This window comes from Sinohyriopsis cumingii, chromosome 1 (genome assembly GCF_028554795.1).
Source record: "Sinohyriopsis cumingii isolate HCF-2022 chromosome 1, ASM2855479v2, whole genome shotgun sequence".
NCBI lineage: Eukaryota > Metazoa > Mollusca > Bivalvia > Unionida > Unionidae > Sinohyriopsis > Sinohyriopsis cumingii.
The window spans coordinates 90,096,840-90,113,433 of NC_142961.1; the positions used below are offsets into that span (position 1 = coordinate 90,096,840).

The 16,594-nt window shown below is 35.8% G+C and overlaps 1 protein-coding gene across 2 annotated transcripts in view; it reads left to right on the top strand.

The window, feature by feature from the left end:
- Nucleotides 1-15,253, top strand: part of LOC149807321 (GTP-binding protein Di-Ras2-like) — an 87,529-nt gene extending 72,276 nt beyond the window's left edge. For both annotated transcript variants that reach the window (XM_089965290.1, XM_089965300.1), the window contains exon 2: nt 10,929-15,253. In XM_089965290.1, the coding sequence (XP_089821416.1) occupies nt 10,929-11,558 (630 nt within the window). In that variant the 3' untranslated portion in view covers nt 11,559-15,253. The remainder of the gene's footprint in view (nt 1-10,928) is intronic.
- Nucleotides 15,254-16,594: the final 1,341 nt, after the last annotated feature.

The window sequence follows — 16,594 nt, forward strand, 5'->3', positions numbered from 1 at the left end:
TATTGAATCAACCTTTAAGGAACCTTTAATGATCTCATGTATACATATTTCAAGCGATTGAATCAACCTTTAATGATCTCATGGATACATGATTTCAAGCGATTGAATCAACCTTTAATGATCTCATGTATACATGATTTCAAGCGATTGAATCAACCTTTAATGATCTCATGGATACATGATTTCAAGCGATTGAATCAACTTTTAAGGACTTCATGCATACATGATTTCTAGCGACTGAATCAACCTTTAAGGACCTCATGGATACATGATTTCAAGTGATTGAATCAACCTTTAACGATCTCATGGATACATGATTTCAAGTGATTGAATAAACCTTTAAGGACCTCATGGATACATGATTTCAAGCTATATTAAGAGGTCGATGTCTTTTGTTAAAGCTGTTTCCTGCTAATGAAAAATTCACGTACTTCCCTTTCCGTACCTTGCAGATGGTAACCTTTTTTTCTTTTCTTCAGGAGTATTGTTTCTATTTAGGACATACTTTTTATATTGTGAAGCTATTTTTGCCTTTTTACGTCATTCTATTGTATTTAGGATCAATGATCCATACTTTGAGTATCCTGCTGTCATCTCGTTAGTAGATACTTTGTAATGGAATTGCTTATCTGATTTTGTATTCATAAAATAAATCGATGAAAAGACTTTGGCAATCAGTTAGACGATAACTGCATTTAAAACTCAATCAAAATCTCCAATTCATCTTATAACGTTATTAAGTCTGGGACTGATTCAGAAAACAGCTGTTTTACGTCTTGGCTTGATTCTATGCACAACTGTTGCTATGTTCTGGCCCTTATTCTGAGTACAACTCTTATTAAGTCTTGGCCCTGATTCTGAGTACAGCTGTTATTAAGTCTTGGCTCTGATTCTGAGTACAGCTGTTATTACGTCTTGGTCCTGATTCGGATAAGAACTGTTTGAGAATATATCTGAATTTCAATTGAAATATTTAGCCTCGTATCACATTGAAAGGTATTAAGCAATGGTGATGAATAAGCAGATGATTTGTAGAGTAAAATTAAAGCTATAAATGACATACAAATTCTGAAACATTTTTCGGAAAGACTTTCATAATAGCACATCGGCAAAATTTGGTATTTCGATTGTTTTGTATGCATTTTGTGTGTACATACCTTGTTAGACAACGTTCTCCAGAACGAAATTGGGATGTTTGGGAGATTCGAAGACTAACTGGTAAAACAAAAGGTTTGATTGACACAAAATATTAAAGAGTTAATCATTCGTTAAACATTTTTTATGAGATATTGACAGGAAATAAATCCATCGATACCATTAATATAAAAGCAGTATTAACCACAAGAAGTTGTATTTGCTGGCTAACAATTGGAAACATTCATAAATTAATTCATATATTATTTTTTAAGAATCCCACTAAACAGAGAAATGTTAATTAGCCACAATTAAATATAAATATGTTACAAATTAATCAGTTGGCAATTACATCAACAAGATACACAGACAAAGGCTCATCAGAGAAATGTTGTTTATTCATGCATCTGCATGACTGATAATTTCTCTCCAACAGAAACCCGTCTACTAGTATAACAAAGAGGTACATCTGAAAGGGACTGTCTTTAAGGATTGCGCAAAAATTACAATTGTTCTTCGTACAATTTATAACGTAGAAGAAGAAAAAAAACCCACCACTAATTTGAAAAGAACAAACGAGACATTAGTCCCAATCGTTACCGTGAGATTAAGATGAACTAATCCTCTTGTAATATAACGTAAAATGACAATAAGGAAGATATTTTATTTCTGAACTTGACGGCAACATTGCCATATGAATGATCGATTACACCGGTTTTGTGTATTTGTCACGCGATATCTAGATCTTTCGCATAAGCGACAAGCGATGTACAAGATATATCAGGAGATACTGCAACAAAGTGAAAAAATTCAGCTTCAGACAGCTTTCTTAACTTGCCTTTTTCCTGAATTAATCTTGCATTCAGCAGTTTAACACAAAAAGTAAATTTTCAACTCCAGCAGAATACAATGCACGGTCCATTTCAGCAATGAGATCTTACGAGACTTAAACATGAAAATAGTCTTTTCTGTCAATTTTATCCAGTTTAACAAGAAATTATCGTTGTTTTTGTAACTTTCACTTTGACATGGAATTTGTGGAAAGATTTATTCTCCGTACTTAATTATATTGGACTCCAATAAAGGGTTTAATGCTGAGTGTGTATTTAGTATTTAGCCTAGGTTGTTACATGTTTTGGTTGTTGTTTTTGTCTTAAAGTGCAAATCTGTTTGTATGGACTGTACTGATCCAGATGCTGCTGTAATCTAATTTTACATGCAAACTGAAAACAAATATGCAGGATTATGTCCAGTCCTATACTGAGTAGCAGCCCAAATATTTGATTCTCTTTAACAAAATCGCATCTTGGTTCCTATTCATTAATCAAAGTAAAGGAGTCTAGACGGCCAATTTCACGATCAGAAAATCAACATTGAAAACATTTCGCGAAGCATCGATTCATATCTCTTTGTAACAAAATCTGAGGACTTACATGAAATTATAATATCGAATGCCGTTGTATTTGTCCAATAAATAGAGTGTCATGCAATTACTTCGTACTCCTAGACGTAATTGAAATTGATTCTTATATACATTGTTGTAAGTAGAGCTTTAAATTAACAAACTCTTTATTTAACCATAATAGCTTTGATATGCACTACTTCGAATTAATGCCAAGCAAACCGAATGCAACCAATGAATGACAAGTATGTGCTTCATATACACTCGTCTTCTCCCAGACATAACTTTGGTGAATAACGCCGCTGCTAGGCACAGACCGTTTGACCTAACGTCAGCCTCATCATGGTATGAACTGCTAGGCACAGACCGTTTGACCTAACGTCAGCCTCATCATGGTATGCACTGCTAGGCACAGACCGTTTGACCTAACATCAGCCTCATCATGGTATGCACTGTTAGGCACAGACCGTTTGACCTAACGCCAGCCTCATCATGGTATGCACTGCTAGGCACAGACCGTTTGACCTAACATCAGCCTCATCATGGTATGCACTGCTAGGCACAGACCGTTTGACCTAACGCCAGCCTCATCATGGTATGCACTGCTAGGCACAGACCGTTTGACCTAACGTCAACCTCATCATGGTGTGCTCTTTAAGTCATTGTATGTTAAACAATGGGAAATGCGATTAAGCATTTAGGCGATCTATTTACTTCCAGTTAAGATTGGTTAGAACTATACTTACACCTACATCATACTTTCGTGTTAGTTCCATCGGTCTTTTGACAGGAAAACGCTGATAGTTTAGAAGGACTGACAGACAAATACCTAATGGTAGCCAGTTACGCAAGATTAAAAAGGGGCAGATTATGTCATTCTGTAAATATTCCGTATACTATTTTGAAGGAAAACATGTCAGCGAAGAAGCACATTAAAATGGCTGGTGAACTTTGTGGGAGCTCATATAAGTTTATTGTCTTCAAAAACTGGACAGTACATCTTGATATTTGTTTTTTGTTACTTGAGCAAGCTGGCATACAAAAGTTATTGGAGTGACTTAATAATCTAACAATCAATAAGACAAATCAAAATAGGCTTTTCGTTCTAGCCGAAGTGAATTGGTTGTCACGTTTGTTATGTCAAACTATTGATTTGTATCATTTGATCACTCTGTTTCAATACACACTTTAGTGATTGTGCTCATATTCATCCTGTCACTATGTATTGCTTGAATTATCAAATGATTTAGATACTGCTGTCTAAATAAAGAACATACAACACACACACACACACACACACACACACACACACACACACACACACACATTGTACCAGAATCCGAAAGATTATATCAACATTCAACCACTGCCCTGAAGAAGAAAATGAGTAATTAAGACGCAATTAGATACTGCTGCTTGAAACATTTCTTTGAAACATTGATGGCCAAACATGTGGTTGCTGTAGATGCGCTAAGCGTTCTTTTCCTTCTCTAGCCCATTTTGGGCACATTTTGTAAACATTTAACGAAAGACGGGTATTCTGATAATTCAGCACGTCATCTAGTCTTCTCCAACATTTCTTCTATGATTTTACTGAAACTGTTAGCTAGATATGTGGCAGGTGTAGATGTGCAACAAGAATTTACTTTTTTCCTCTGGACCACTGTTAATGAACTTTTTTAATTTTGAAGAAATCGAATATTTTTTAAACTTCAGTTTGGTTTATCCTTGCAACTCTTCCCACACTACTTTAAGGATCTTTGTTAAACTTTGTAGGTGAGATATCTTGTATTATGTTGTCTTTTTAAAATCATATTTCTTTACTAATTGTCGACAAAGGGGGGGGGGGATCGAGATTTCAGCTTCTTTATTTAGTATTTAGGCAGTTCTGTGTGATGGTACTGCTGATGAAACATTCGCATCTTTCATTGTTCCAAATCTGACTCAAGATAGGTGGATAAACATAAGATAAACATGTTCAGACGAATATGATTGAAGTTCGTGGATCGGCGTGTACATTTACTTGTATGTTGGAGAATTTCTTTTTTAATCGATTGTCGTCGAAGTCAATTCATTACAATTATGCTTGGAATTTTTTGAAGTTATATTTTATTTTTGAAAGATTGACTTATCGTAGCACATAGAAGGACTTTGCTTATTCCATGCTTTATGACGTTATACTATTTTAGAAAGATTACAGAGTATTTGCTGTGAGCGTAAGGGTGATAGTTAAATACCTTCACTCACCACTGATCAATGCACACTCAAGTGTGATAGTACAATACCTTGACTCACTACTGATCAAGGGACACTCTATTTGTCCCAGGAACTAATCTTTATTTTAAGCTTCTTGTTGAACCTTATTTTCATGATACCCACATCACTACATTGCAACTGGTCATGCTTCCACGCTGTGAAGAGCTCAAAATGTCAGGGATCGGTGGAGCACAAAGTCAACCGGTATAAAAGAGGATTTGGGAAATTACAAGCTAAAATGCAGAGTGTCCTCCATGCCTAAATTTCATGTCCGTTCAAAATGAGACCAAATCAGTGCACATTTCGTGAATTTCTTCTGTTTCTAATGAATACGTGATAAACGAGCCCACTGAATGAACATAAGCTTTTCATCTGAATTTTCTTTGACCTTTAGGAAAGCTACATGACTCTTTAGTTAGATGTGTTGGTAAGTATTCTGGTATAATATCCTATCAGATCACATGTCCCTTATCTCTGTGTGACATGTATATTTTAGTCTAGTCTTGGCTGCTTTCATAACGATCGCCTTTAAGTGATTTATGTACAGTCTCGAAACTATACGAATAAAACACATTATGCAAACAGTCTTGAAACTATACGAAAAAGACACATTATGCAAACGGTCCTGAGACTATACGAATAAGACACATTATGCAAACAGTCTTGAGACTATACGGATAAGACACAGTATGCAAACAGTCTTGAGACTATACGAATAAGACACATTATGCAAACAGTCTTGAGACTATACGAATAAGACACACTATGCAAACAGTCTTGAGACTATACGAATAAGACACATTATGCAAACAGTCTTGAGACTATACGGATAAGACACATTATGCAGTCTTGAGACTATACGAATAAGACACATTATGCAGTCTTAAGACTATACGAATAAGACACATCATGCAAACAGTCTTGAGACTATACAGATAAGACACAGTATGCAAACAGTCTTGAGACTATACGAATAAGACACATTATGCAAACAGTCTTGAGACTATACGAATAAGACACATTATGCAAACAGTCTTGAGACTATACGAATAAGACAGTATGCAAACAGTCTTGAGACTATACGAATAAGACACATTATGCAAACAGTCTTGAGACTATACGAATAAGACACATTATGCAGTCTTGAGACTATACGGATAAGACACAGTATGCAAACAGTCTTGAGACTATACGAATAAGACACATTATGCAAACAGTCTTGAGACTATACAAATAAGACACATTATGCAGTCTTGAGACTATACGAATAAGACACATTATGCAAACAGTCTTGAGACTATACGAATAAGACACATTATGCAAACAGTCTTGAGACTATACGAATAAGACACATTATGCAAACAGTCTTGAGACTATACGAATAAGACACATTATGCAGTCTTGAGACTATACGGATAAGACACAGTATGCAAACAGTCTTGAGACTATACGAATAAGACACATTATGCAAACAGTCTTGAGACTATACGAATAAGACACATTATGCAGTCTTGAGACTATACGAATAAGACACATTATGCAAACAGTCTTGAGACTATACGAATAAGACACATTATGCAAACAGTCTTGAGACTATACGAATAAGACACATTATGCAAACAGTCTTGAGACTATACGAATAAGACACATTATGCAAACAGGCGAACATCGGAACATATACTGTTTAGTTGGATATACATGTAATTCAAGGTGGAGTCGATAGCTTTTAAATATATACCCCAGCTTTAATTCAGCTGGCATTAGATGATATAAACATAGCTAGTAAAAAACATGAATTATGGAATCCGAACGAGATCTATGATAAAGCTTAATTTGTTTGCATTAGCTTTTCTTTTAAACAAATGTGATTGTAATTTTTTTATTGCTTTCACACCCACCTTTGCCGCCTCAATCCCCCTCCCCCTCTCGCTAAAACGCCCATGTACTCGGCTTTCCTTTGTATTTTTACATCAATGATCAAACGTTATTTCTGGCCCATTTTTTATCCCTTTCTAGCTAAGTCCAGATCAGGTATGACCACAAGAACTGCTACACTTCTATAGTCAGTTTTTTTTTTTTTTTGCTGCTTCCTTGGTTGACTTGTTATTGAAATGCTCAGACTCCTCCATTCAGTCTCGACAAAATGCCATAGTAACTGACGTCCCTGCCACATTGAAAGGTTTTAAGATCCAGTAAGAAGGAACTATGAGTAATCTATATGACGACAAATACCTTTCAAAGTGAATGGATGTGCTAAACACGGAAAGCTCTGATCAATATGTTTGTTTTCCAGAGACATTTTGGTCTGTGACTGGGTTTATTACACGTTGTCTAAGCAGGATATGTACGTTACACTGTTGTTAAAAACCTGAAACTGAATCGACTTATCTGATCTTTATTTTGAAGATTCCGCCATTCGAGTCTTATATCAGATACAAAGGAGGTGTCGGGAACAATGCTGCGGCCTTGGGACATTGTTCGGAAATGTTTTTCGGACGAATATTTATTTGGGGTATTTAGACAGTTCATGCTGTAAATAACATTAAGCTCTCATCATCGGCCACTGTTCTACTCAGAAGTGTCTCAAGAATATTTGGTACAATGCACATTCTTTTCACTATTTTCGTGTTAAATTCATAATTATTTTTACAGACTTTGCCATGGAGACAAACATCAAGTCCAGCATGACAGGGACTGGAGCATATATAGACTTGATCTGCTGCCTGTCAGAATTTTAATCAATAATAAACGACAATATGTTTTATTGGTAAAAAAAATCAGGCCTGAGCTTAGTTCATATACTATCATCATTATCACGTTCTACAACGTTTCTCCAGGTATGTTCCTCCTTAGTAAATAATCTTAAACCTGATTCAACGGCATTGCCTTATTTACAGAAATATCAAATGTATCTTTATTACAGGTATTTATACTTGTTGTAAACCAATTATTATAGAGCTCACAATCATGGCTTCACTCCCGATGCTGATCTGAAATGTTGTGCATCTGATACGGAATTTAGATTCCTTGTCGTCAGTGACGGCGTCACTAAACGACGGTCGATGAGGGGAGTAGAGGGATGTAGTCAAAATAAGGAACAGTAGCAGCTACATAAAACTTGTCTTTCGATTATGAAATAATCGTTCCGATTGGATAATAGACACGCAATCATTAGATTAATTAGATCGGGTCGCTTAGATTGCTTCTCGTTAGATAACGGAAGAACAACCGATCACGCTCCATAGTACGGTCTTCGCGAGATCCGATGTTCTTCCACCATGTATAGTCCCAGTTTCTAAAACAAAGATTTCAACACACAATTACTGTGGAGAACCCCATCCAATGTCCCTGCACAATGTCCTGCAGGGAACATATTTTCTAAGCCAGAGCAAAAATGTAATGACTCTATCCTGACCGGCATTAATACAAGAATACTAATTGGTTTCGATATCGCAGCTATGTAACTGAGTGTATAGTTAGCAGAGAACTTGTTTTTCTTTCTAGTTTTTATGGTAGTCGTAGTAGTAAACAGATTGGCTATAGTAGTCCCCACTAATAAGTTGTAACTGTCTACCCAAGCACTTATTACTTTTCTAATATATGGGTAATTAGTGAAAATAAACTCTGAAGGATTATATCAACATTGGAAAAATTAGTAATGAGGACACAATTAGATTCTACTGCAAATACACAATTCATGAAAAAAAACATTATAATTACAGCACCACCCCACCACCTTTCAAAGAAAAAATAAAATAAAACCACCCCATTTGATCAGAACTCACTTTAATTAATCGCCTTTTACGGCGGAAAGTAAATATGTCACAAGTTAGCTCTGGTAATAAGACAACAAAGTATAAGTGCCTTGAGCCCGTGTACGTTTAAATTCGTCAATCCAGCAACACAAGTGATTTAAGTGTGTACATCTCTACAATAGGTAATCAACCGCTCCAATGGTCTAGGTCGTTAGATTGTCCACCTCAGATGCGGGAGGTCGCGGGTTGCCCCGGCCGAATCATACCAAAGACTTATAAAAATGGTACAAACAGTTGCCTCGATAGGCGCTCAGCATTAAGAGTTTAGTGTTAGGACTGGTCGGCCCGTTGTCAGGATAATGTGGCTGGGTGGGACATCACGCTACATGTCTGCGGCATGATGCTCCAGTGCTAGACATCACTATAAACTGTAAACTGCCACACTGCAGACATCGTAGCGATCTGACCGAAAAATTGTTACAGCTAAGTTAAACAACCAAATCTCACACACACACACACACACACACACACGAAATCAGTTAGTATAAATCTACAGTCGGTAAACTGGCAACACAAATGCCTACAACCGATAATCCAACGACCAAAAGCATTGAGTTCGCGCAAGTCTACAATCGGTAGCACCTAATCATTAGTCTTTCATGACATTGAGAAATCGTTAACTGTTACCTCTGAGGAACGCATCACTATAGCGATTGGCACTGGATAAAAATGCGGGGGGGGGGGGCTTGATTTGATAGACATTGTAATGTAATTAAACAAGACACTAATCCCACGCTTTACCTTAGCCATTTGGAAACAAACTGGTTGTTGATGTGCTCTACTGAGTGTAAAATACAACAGATTGTACTGTATGGCTTTTGATGCACGTGTAGTTTTTGTGAACTTCTTTTTAACAGTTCTGAAATGAATTTTGGTCACTCTTGAAGTGTATAACATGGCGTCCATTTCATTTGTAATTTCGCCGAAATTTAAATATTGGGAGCAAACTTATGTCCATTTTGTCTGATCTTATTTTGGATATTATTTTTGTTATATTCATTTTATTGTTTCAAAAATAGTAATTATGTAAGCTCCGAATGGTATTAGAAGAGAATATTCTGCATTATATAAAATTCAGATTTAATTAAAGTAGAATTTTATAAATTACAAGGGTGTAAACAGTTGAAATTTGTAGATAACATTTAATAGTTTAAATCCTTTGGAACTGGATAGAAATAATCCAACACTAAGGTCAAAATGTTTTGCAGTTGCGAGGCTTTGCCAATACATTTTGACCTAAAGAGTCGGATTTTCCTAACGTTCCCCAAAACATGATTAGTTTTTTTTTCTTTCTCACTCCTCTATTAAACAACATGTGTAACATAAATATTTCTGATAATCAGCAAATTTGATAGATATCATATAGTTTGGAGTTCTGATGTTTTCAACTTTATGTTGTCTGGTGCACTTATAGCCACACGATATTATTAGTATTGAATACCAGTCAAACGCTCGAGGCAAAGTTCCTTGATTCAATAATATTGCGTTGATCACTTTGATTAAACTTGTTTCATATGCCGTTTGCAAGAAAAACAGCCTTCGGTATGCGAACTCTTACAGCTAATACGGCTTTGTTCAGCCCTATTTTGAAGGCAGGGTCAAACCGAAACGCATCTGTAAATTAAGCCACTGCAACAAAACGACGTCCCTGCGATGATCTTTACAGTGTACTAATCATTTCTCACTTCTTTTAATAATGAACTTTCTAGCAAAACAAGAAGACAAACAAAACAACCCAAAATAATTCAAGAATTGCAATTTTCTGTTCTAATCACATATGATACAGGAATGGAAATTACGATTTTTAATTGACTGAGAATGATTAAGCTACTGAGAACGATAGACAGACAAATGATTTCTGGCATGGGTGGGTAGGGGTTGGGTCATGATATTGTCACTGTTCTGTATGTAACGCATGCCGAATATTAACAGCGAAGATCCAGATATGCCTTCGCAAAATGTCTGTTACGTGAGTATCATTAGTGATACTTACCTTGATTACATACAAACATACATACATACATACATACGGTGAAGTTCAGATGTTGGATTCAGCGTCATTACCGATGCTAAGATTATTATTCTGTTATTGTTCATTACGACAGCGCATTCATTCGACTGATGAGACCCAAGTCCAAACCAGCTTTGCCGATATATTTGCGTGTATAGATTGCTTACTTTCGCAGTGAAGTAAGTTGTGTCCAATGCTATAATGAGTTTTCATGCTACGTATTCTAACTGTCCTTATCTTTTTTTCCACAGCGGCACCAGGCAAGTTAATTTATGTAACTTACTGAACATTCTCTGCCCTCTACTTTCAGGCTCCCAAGGACCGCTCCGTTCGGCTGCGCGTAATGCCGGAGCAGAGTAACGACTACCGCGTGGTAGTCTTCGGCGCAGGGGGTGTCGGGAAGAGTTCATTGGTTCTCAGATTTGTCCGGGGTACTTTCCGGGAGAGTTATATTCCAACAATTGAGGATACTTACAGGCAAGTTATTAGCTGTAACAAACAGGTGTGCACTCTCCAGATAACAGACACAACCGGAAGTCATCAGTTTCCCGCCATGCAGCGACTCTCAATATCCAAAGGACACGCTTTTATTCTAGTGTTTTCAATTACCAGCCGACAGTCATTGGAGGAATTGAAACCCATTTTCGATGAGATTGTAGAAATTAAAGGTGATATTGAGAACATTCCAATTATGTTAGTGGGCAATAAATGCGATGAAATCAATCGAGAAGTGACTTCTGAAGAGAGCGCTCAATTAGCTAAGAAATGGAATTGTGCTTTCCTGGAGACATCGGCAAAGACTAATTACAACGTTAAAGAACTTTTTCAAGAATTACTGCAGTTAGAGAAAAGAAGGACAATGAGCCTACAACTGGAGACAAAGAAAACAAGGTCGCAAAAGCGGAAGGAGAAATTAAAGGGAAAATGTAGTCTTATGTAGATCGATTAATCTGTGGTCGATGTTTTTGAACTACCCTGTTCAATCAAAGTGGTATGTTTAAAATGCCTACTGAGATATCTTAGATGCAAATGAGATTGTTCTTTAAGATTCACATCGACTTGAGAAAGATGTATGTACCTTTACTCCAAGACATTCTTCCTCTACCAGATTAAGTGCTCAGACCCCCTTATTAACTGACACATAACTATAAATCTGATCGGCAAAATGCCATCAGCAGAAACAACAGCGAGCTCATATTTTTCTATAGCATTTCCCTTGTCCACACGATCTTGTAACTTGACATTGATACAATAGATCTATTCCGCATCTATCAATTTACCTATGTTGCAAGGGTCAATTCTGATGTAAAGAAATGTAATGTAAAATATGTAAAAGGCTGTTTTAAATAACAGTTAACTTTGACTACGTTGACTTAGATATTTGCTTTTTTTTACTGATTGATATGTGATTGTTTGATATAAATGAAATATGGTTCCCGTAGATATCCTTTTAATAAAACTCTGTAATAGACTCCTGACGTCAAACTTGTGATCCCTCGACGCAGTTTAAATTTGCAGATCAATATTAATGGTACATCGTGCAGAAAATGCTCAAATACAATAAATTACGATGTATTTTAAATTTGTCATACTCCGCAGCCCAACTGCGGCTTCTTCTCATTCCTCGGGCCGAATGAAACCGAACAAAATATGATTCCTAGTAATTTATTGGTAATGTTAAAGACAATTTCTTACGTAAAACGCAAAATTTAGGAACAAATTAAATATAAAAAATTACAGCCTTAAAGTTGATCAATGAAGATCTACAGCACGCTTGCATGTTACATTTTTACCGTATACTGATATTTTATATATATTTTCCAAATTCATCCTGGCGTTCATAATGTTTACTTTGAGAGTTTTACGACTGTAAAGACAGACGCTGAAACAAAGTATTCACTTGAACATAAAGCCAGCTCTTACTTAGAATTCTAAAATTTAAAAAGAATGTTTAGATTATTCAAGATTTTTGTTTATCATGAGACATAAATGAAAATATAGTTTTTGATATTCCCCGTTGTAATTTTGTTCTGAGGTAAGTTTTTTAGATTCAAAATGTTCTCCATTAGATCTTTATGCCTATATATCTGCAAATGGACGAGGCAAGGTGGACCTGGGTCCGTGTTGGTTTGGGTTCGTTTTGTGTTGATTTTGTTTCGTATTGAACCAAGACATGGTTTTTTTTAAAAGCATATTCGACTTCGGCGCAGAGGCTTATTATTTAACATAAAATGAGTTGAAAATCAAGAAAGAGATTGCATTTGGTATAAGTGACGACGACTATGAGCAGGACGGAGAGTAAGTGACAGATAAGTTAAACTACAGTGCGGATGATGACAATGGTAATGAGAGTGTGAATGATGAGGGATACGTATCCGACAAGGCTGCTCGTGAGAAGCTGTTTGTCTTGCGTTGGACAAGCGACTTCTTTTCTATCAATGACACAGTTTGTCTCTTGGAACTGACTCGCTCTCAAAACTACGAGTTGTGAAGTCACGTGATCTTTGACAATGGCTGGATTTACAAGATACATCCCACGATTCGAACACAAACAGCAGTCGATGAAAAGCGATTGCGTTACATTTGCTGTATTTAGATGCCTTCTACTAACAAGGTTTTATGATAATGATGTAGTGAAGCAATCAATGAGAAATCCTTCTCAACTTAGGCCATGAATCCTTACAAACTAATTAAAGTGCTTAATAAATTATAGCCTGACCTACATTCATATTTTCAATATTGTGACAATGTCTTTAACCTTGGAATTGATTACTGAAAATTAAATAATAAAATCATGGCGCTAAAGGATACAGTAGACACAAAACAAAGGACTTGGAAAAATGACAGGATAGATTGGAAGTGTTGTAAGAATATGTAGAGATAAAAATTACATTGGTCGCAGTTTCAATCTGAGAACAAATACACAAGAATCATTGCATTTTAACTTGAGAATCATAGTAATGTTTAAACATTTATAATAATGTGCTCAACACATGCATCATTGCTTGATTTGTACATCCTTTTTAACTGCCACTTAATCTCACAGATTTACAAACGACTTTAGTTACAGAAGCGTCTTTTTCTACGTCATAACAACTTGATGAATGTCATTGTCGTTTGCTGCTTGAAAGCCTGAACAGAAAATTATCATTGCTGAAGTGACGATAGGGACTTGTGATCAGTTTAGGTCCGACTTCTACAAGTTGTTCTATAAAGTTATTCTTACTTTCGTCCAGGCATAATGAATAAATCATGGGATACCATTTGAGGTACTCGGTCAGAATATGAAACTCTATAGGCAGGCTTAATGCTGTTGTTACGGCTATTGTTGTTGTTGTGGTTTCTTCCTAATCATATTCTTTGCGTAAATAAATCTTGGAACAATAACAAAATATGGAATTATCAGTAAAGATCCCCCCCCACCAAGCAAATGTGGATGAACTTTCGAGCGATGAGAATAATGTCGGTTGATGTGCACTCATTGATATCAGATGAAGGTCATGTTTTTACAACGAAAGAGATGAAACTACGATGAAGCAGTCCTTACCTTTTTAAATTCCCCCATTTTCTTTGTTAAACTGCTGCATAAAATCCAACACACACTTAGATATTATATATATATATATAATCCGGTATCGAATCAGGTTGATAATTAATTGCGGGAGAGGTGCTGTGAATTTTCTTCGAATCATATACGCGTAGTTTTGTTTGCCACTTGGTCCTTATTATACACAGACGTTCATTTGACCTATTAGAAACGAAATACCCTGGATTCAGGTCACCTCCAAGGGAAATTACGTCAAATTCATAAACAAGGCCAGGTCTGTTTTACTTAAATTTTAGCAAACAAACCGACAAAAATCAGATAGACCATACAATTTCCAAGGGAAAAACCAAAGTCATGAACTCAAGTCCAACATTTATTTTAAAATAATGACATTAGTCAGGAAGGCACAAACTCCCATCTTCAATTACGGACAAAAGTAAAACACACAATACAAATTATGTTATTATTTTGGGGTTAACTTGTTTGACAATATCCTGTATTAGATGTATTGTATAATCAAACTTTGCTGGAATTATCGCATTTATTTCAATATAGTTTTACTTATGCAGCGACAATATTTTTATATTGATGCAGTTGAGTTCTAGCTTTGCTAGTAAGCATTTTTACAAATATATATGAATAGTATGCAAAATTATTTAAATTAATTTATTTCACACATTACACTTTAGAACTTATTCACATTCTGTTTTATTTCATGACTATTTTAATAAATGATAAAACTGTAATAAATAAATCATTTTTATTAACATTCTGTGATCTGTCGTTATAGTTCCACATGTTTTGTCTCTACACAGGACTGATCTGTGATCTGTCATTATATTTCCACGTGTTTTGTCTCTACATAGGACTGCTCTGTGAGCTGTCATAGTTCCACATGTTGTCTCTCTACACAAGACTGCTCTGTGATCTGTCATTGTAATTCCACATGTTCTGCCTCTAACTACGACTGCTCATTTAAGATTTGTAATATAAATTCAACCTTGGATCGTTTGTTTTGTATATTCCTGCTAGAGCATTTTATTAGCTTGTAAATTCCATTTTACTATTAAACTAATTTAACACTCTAATTGCGTTTGTAACGCCCCGTCTACCCACCCATCCCTACCACCCATGAAGAAGAAAGACAAAGTCAGCATGCCACAAACTAAGGCCTTACATTTCTCATTTAAAAAATATGAATATGCATCCACATTTAAAGTTAACTTCAGTTGTAAATCAAAGAAACGTCTGATCATTCTATAGCAAAAAATGAAATTATGTAAGATATTGATCATCTCAATGTGTACATTTGCTGGAGTGCGTAAATGAAATCACCGGATTGAGAACCTTAATATCGTAAGATATGTCTGTATTTGGGTAAGAGAGGGGAATATTTATTAGACAGGCATCCATGCTAGCTTATTGTGCTTCCTTCTTCACATGCAACCCCTTTTGTCTTACTTTAATAGCGGGTTGCTTCGTTAACTGCTCTTCTAGTATCAGGCAAGTGATTTATCTCATCCTCTTTCTCTCCCAAATACTTTTATTCCTTCTCGCTCTCTTTTTCATTAAATAACCCCCTTTTTGCAAGTTGAGGTGATTCACAGTTCTGGACATGTTTACATCTCTTCAGCTCTCAAGTTTTTAGGCTGAATTTCAGTTACTTGCTCATTTTGTTTCAGTTTGAACAGAATAATATAAGTCAAATGTTCAGTAAATGGTCTTATCGTAGTTCCAAATAAAATGGCATGAAACGTGGAAACGCTACTTCATATTAATATGTTTTCTGAAAGCGGTGGTTAATGCAGCTGAAACTTTGACAATTGGAATAGAAAGCATAAAGAAGAGAAAGAAACCGGACTTGAATAATGTGCACTTTAGTGGATCAAAGACAGTTAAAAGTATTTGCAGTCGTCTACATAAAACATTTTGCACAATTCAAATTTGCGATGTACACACACGTCTGTATTTATCTTTTTCCTTTCTCTCTCTCATCTGTCTTAAACGATCATGTAGACCATTTCCCTTCGTAAGACATATTCGATTATATAAAACTGCCAGCAGGTAAATACATACATTTGAGGTAATGATGACCCTCATACAATATTACCATACCATCCTCTTAAAATATTTATATCCTGACAGTATCATACATACAAAATGTATATCCTATAATTGTATATCCCGATATTGTCCTACAACGTGCATATCCTGACAGTGTCATACAAAGTGTTATGTCATGACAGTGGCATACATATGTATATTCTGATAGTGTCATATAAAGTTTACATCTGGCGTGTCCTTCAAAGTGTATATTCTGACAGTGTCGTATAAAATGTAAATCCTGACAATCTCCTTCAAAATGTGTATCTTGACAGTGTCCTACAAATGTATATCCTGACAGTGTCTTACAAAGTGTGTAGCCTGAG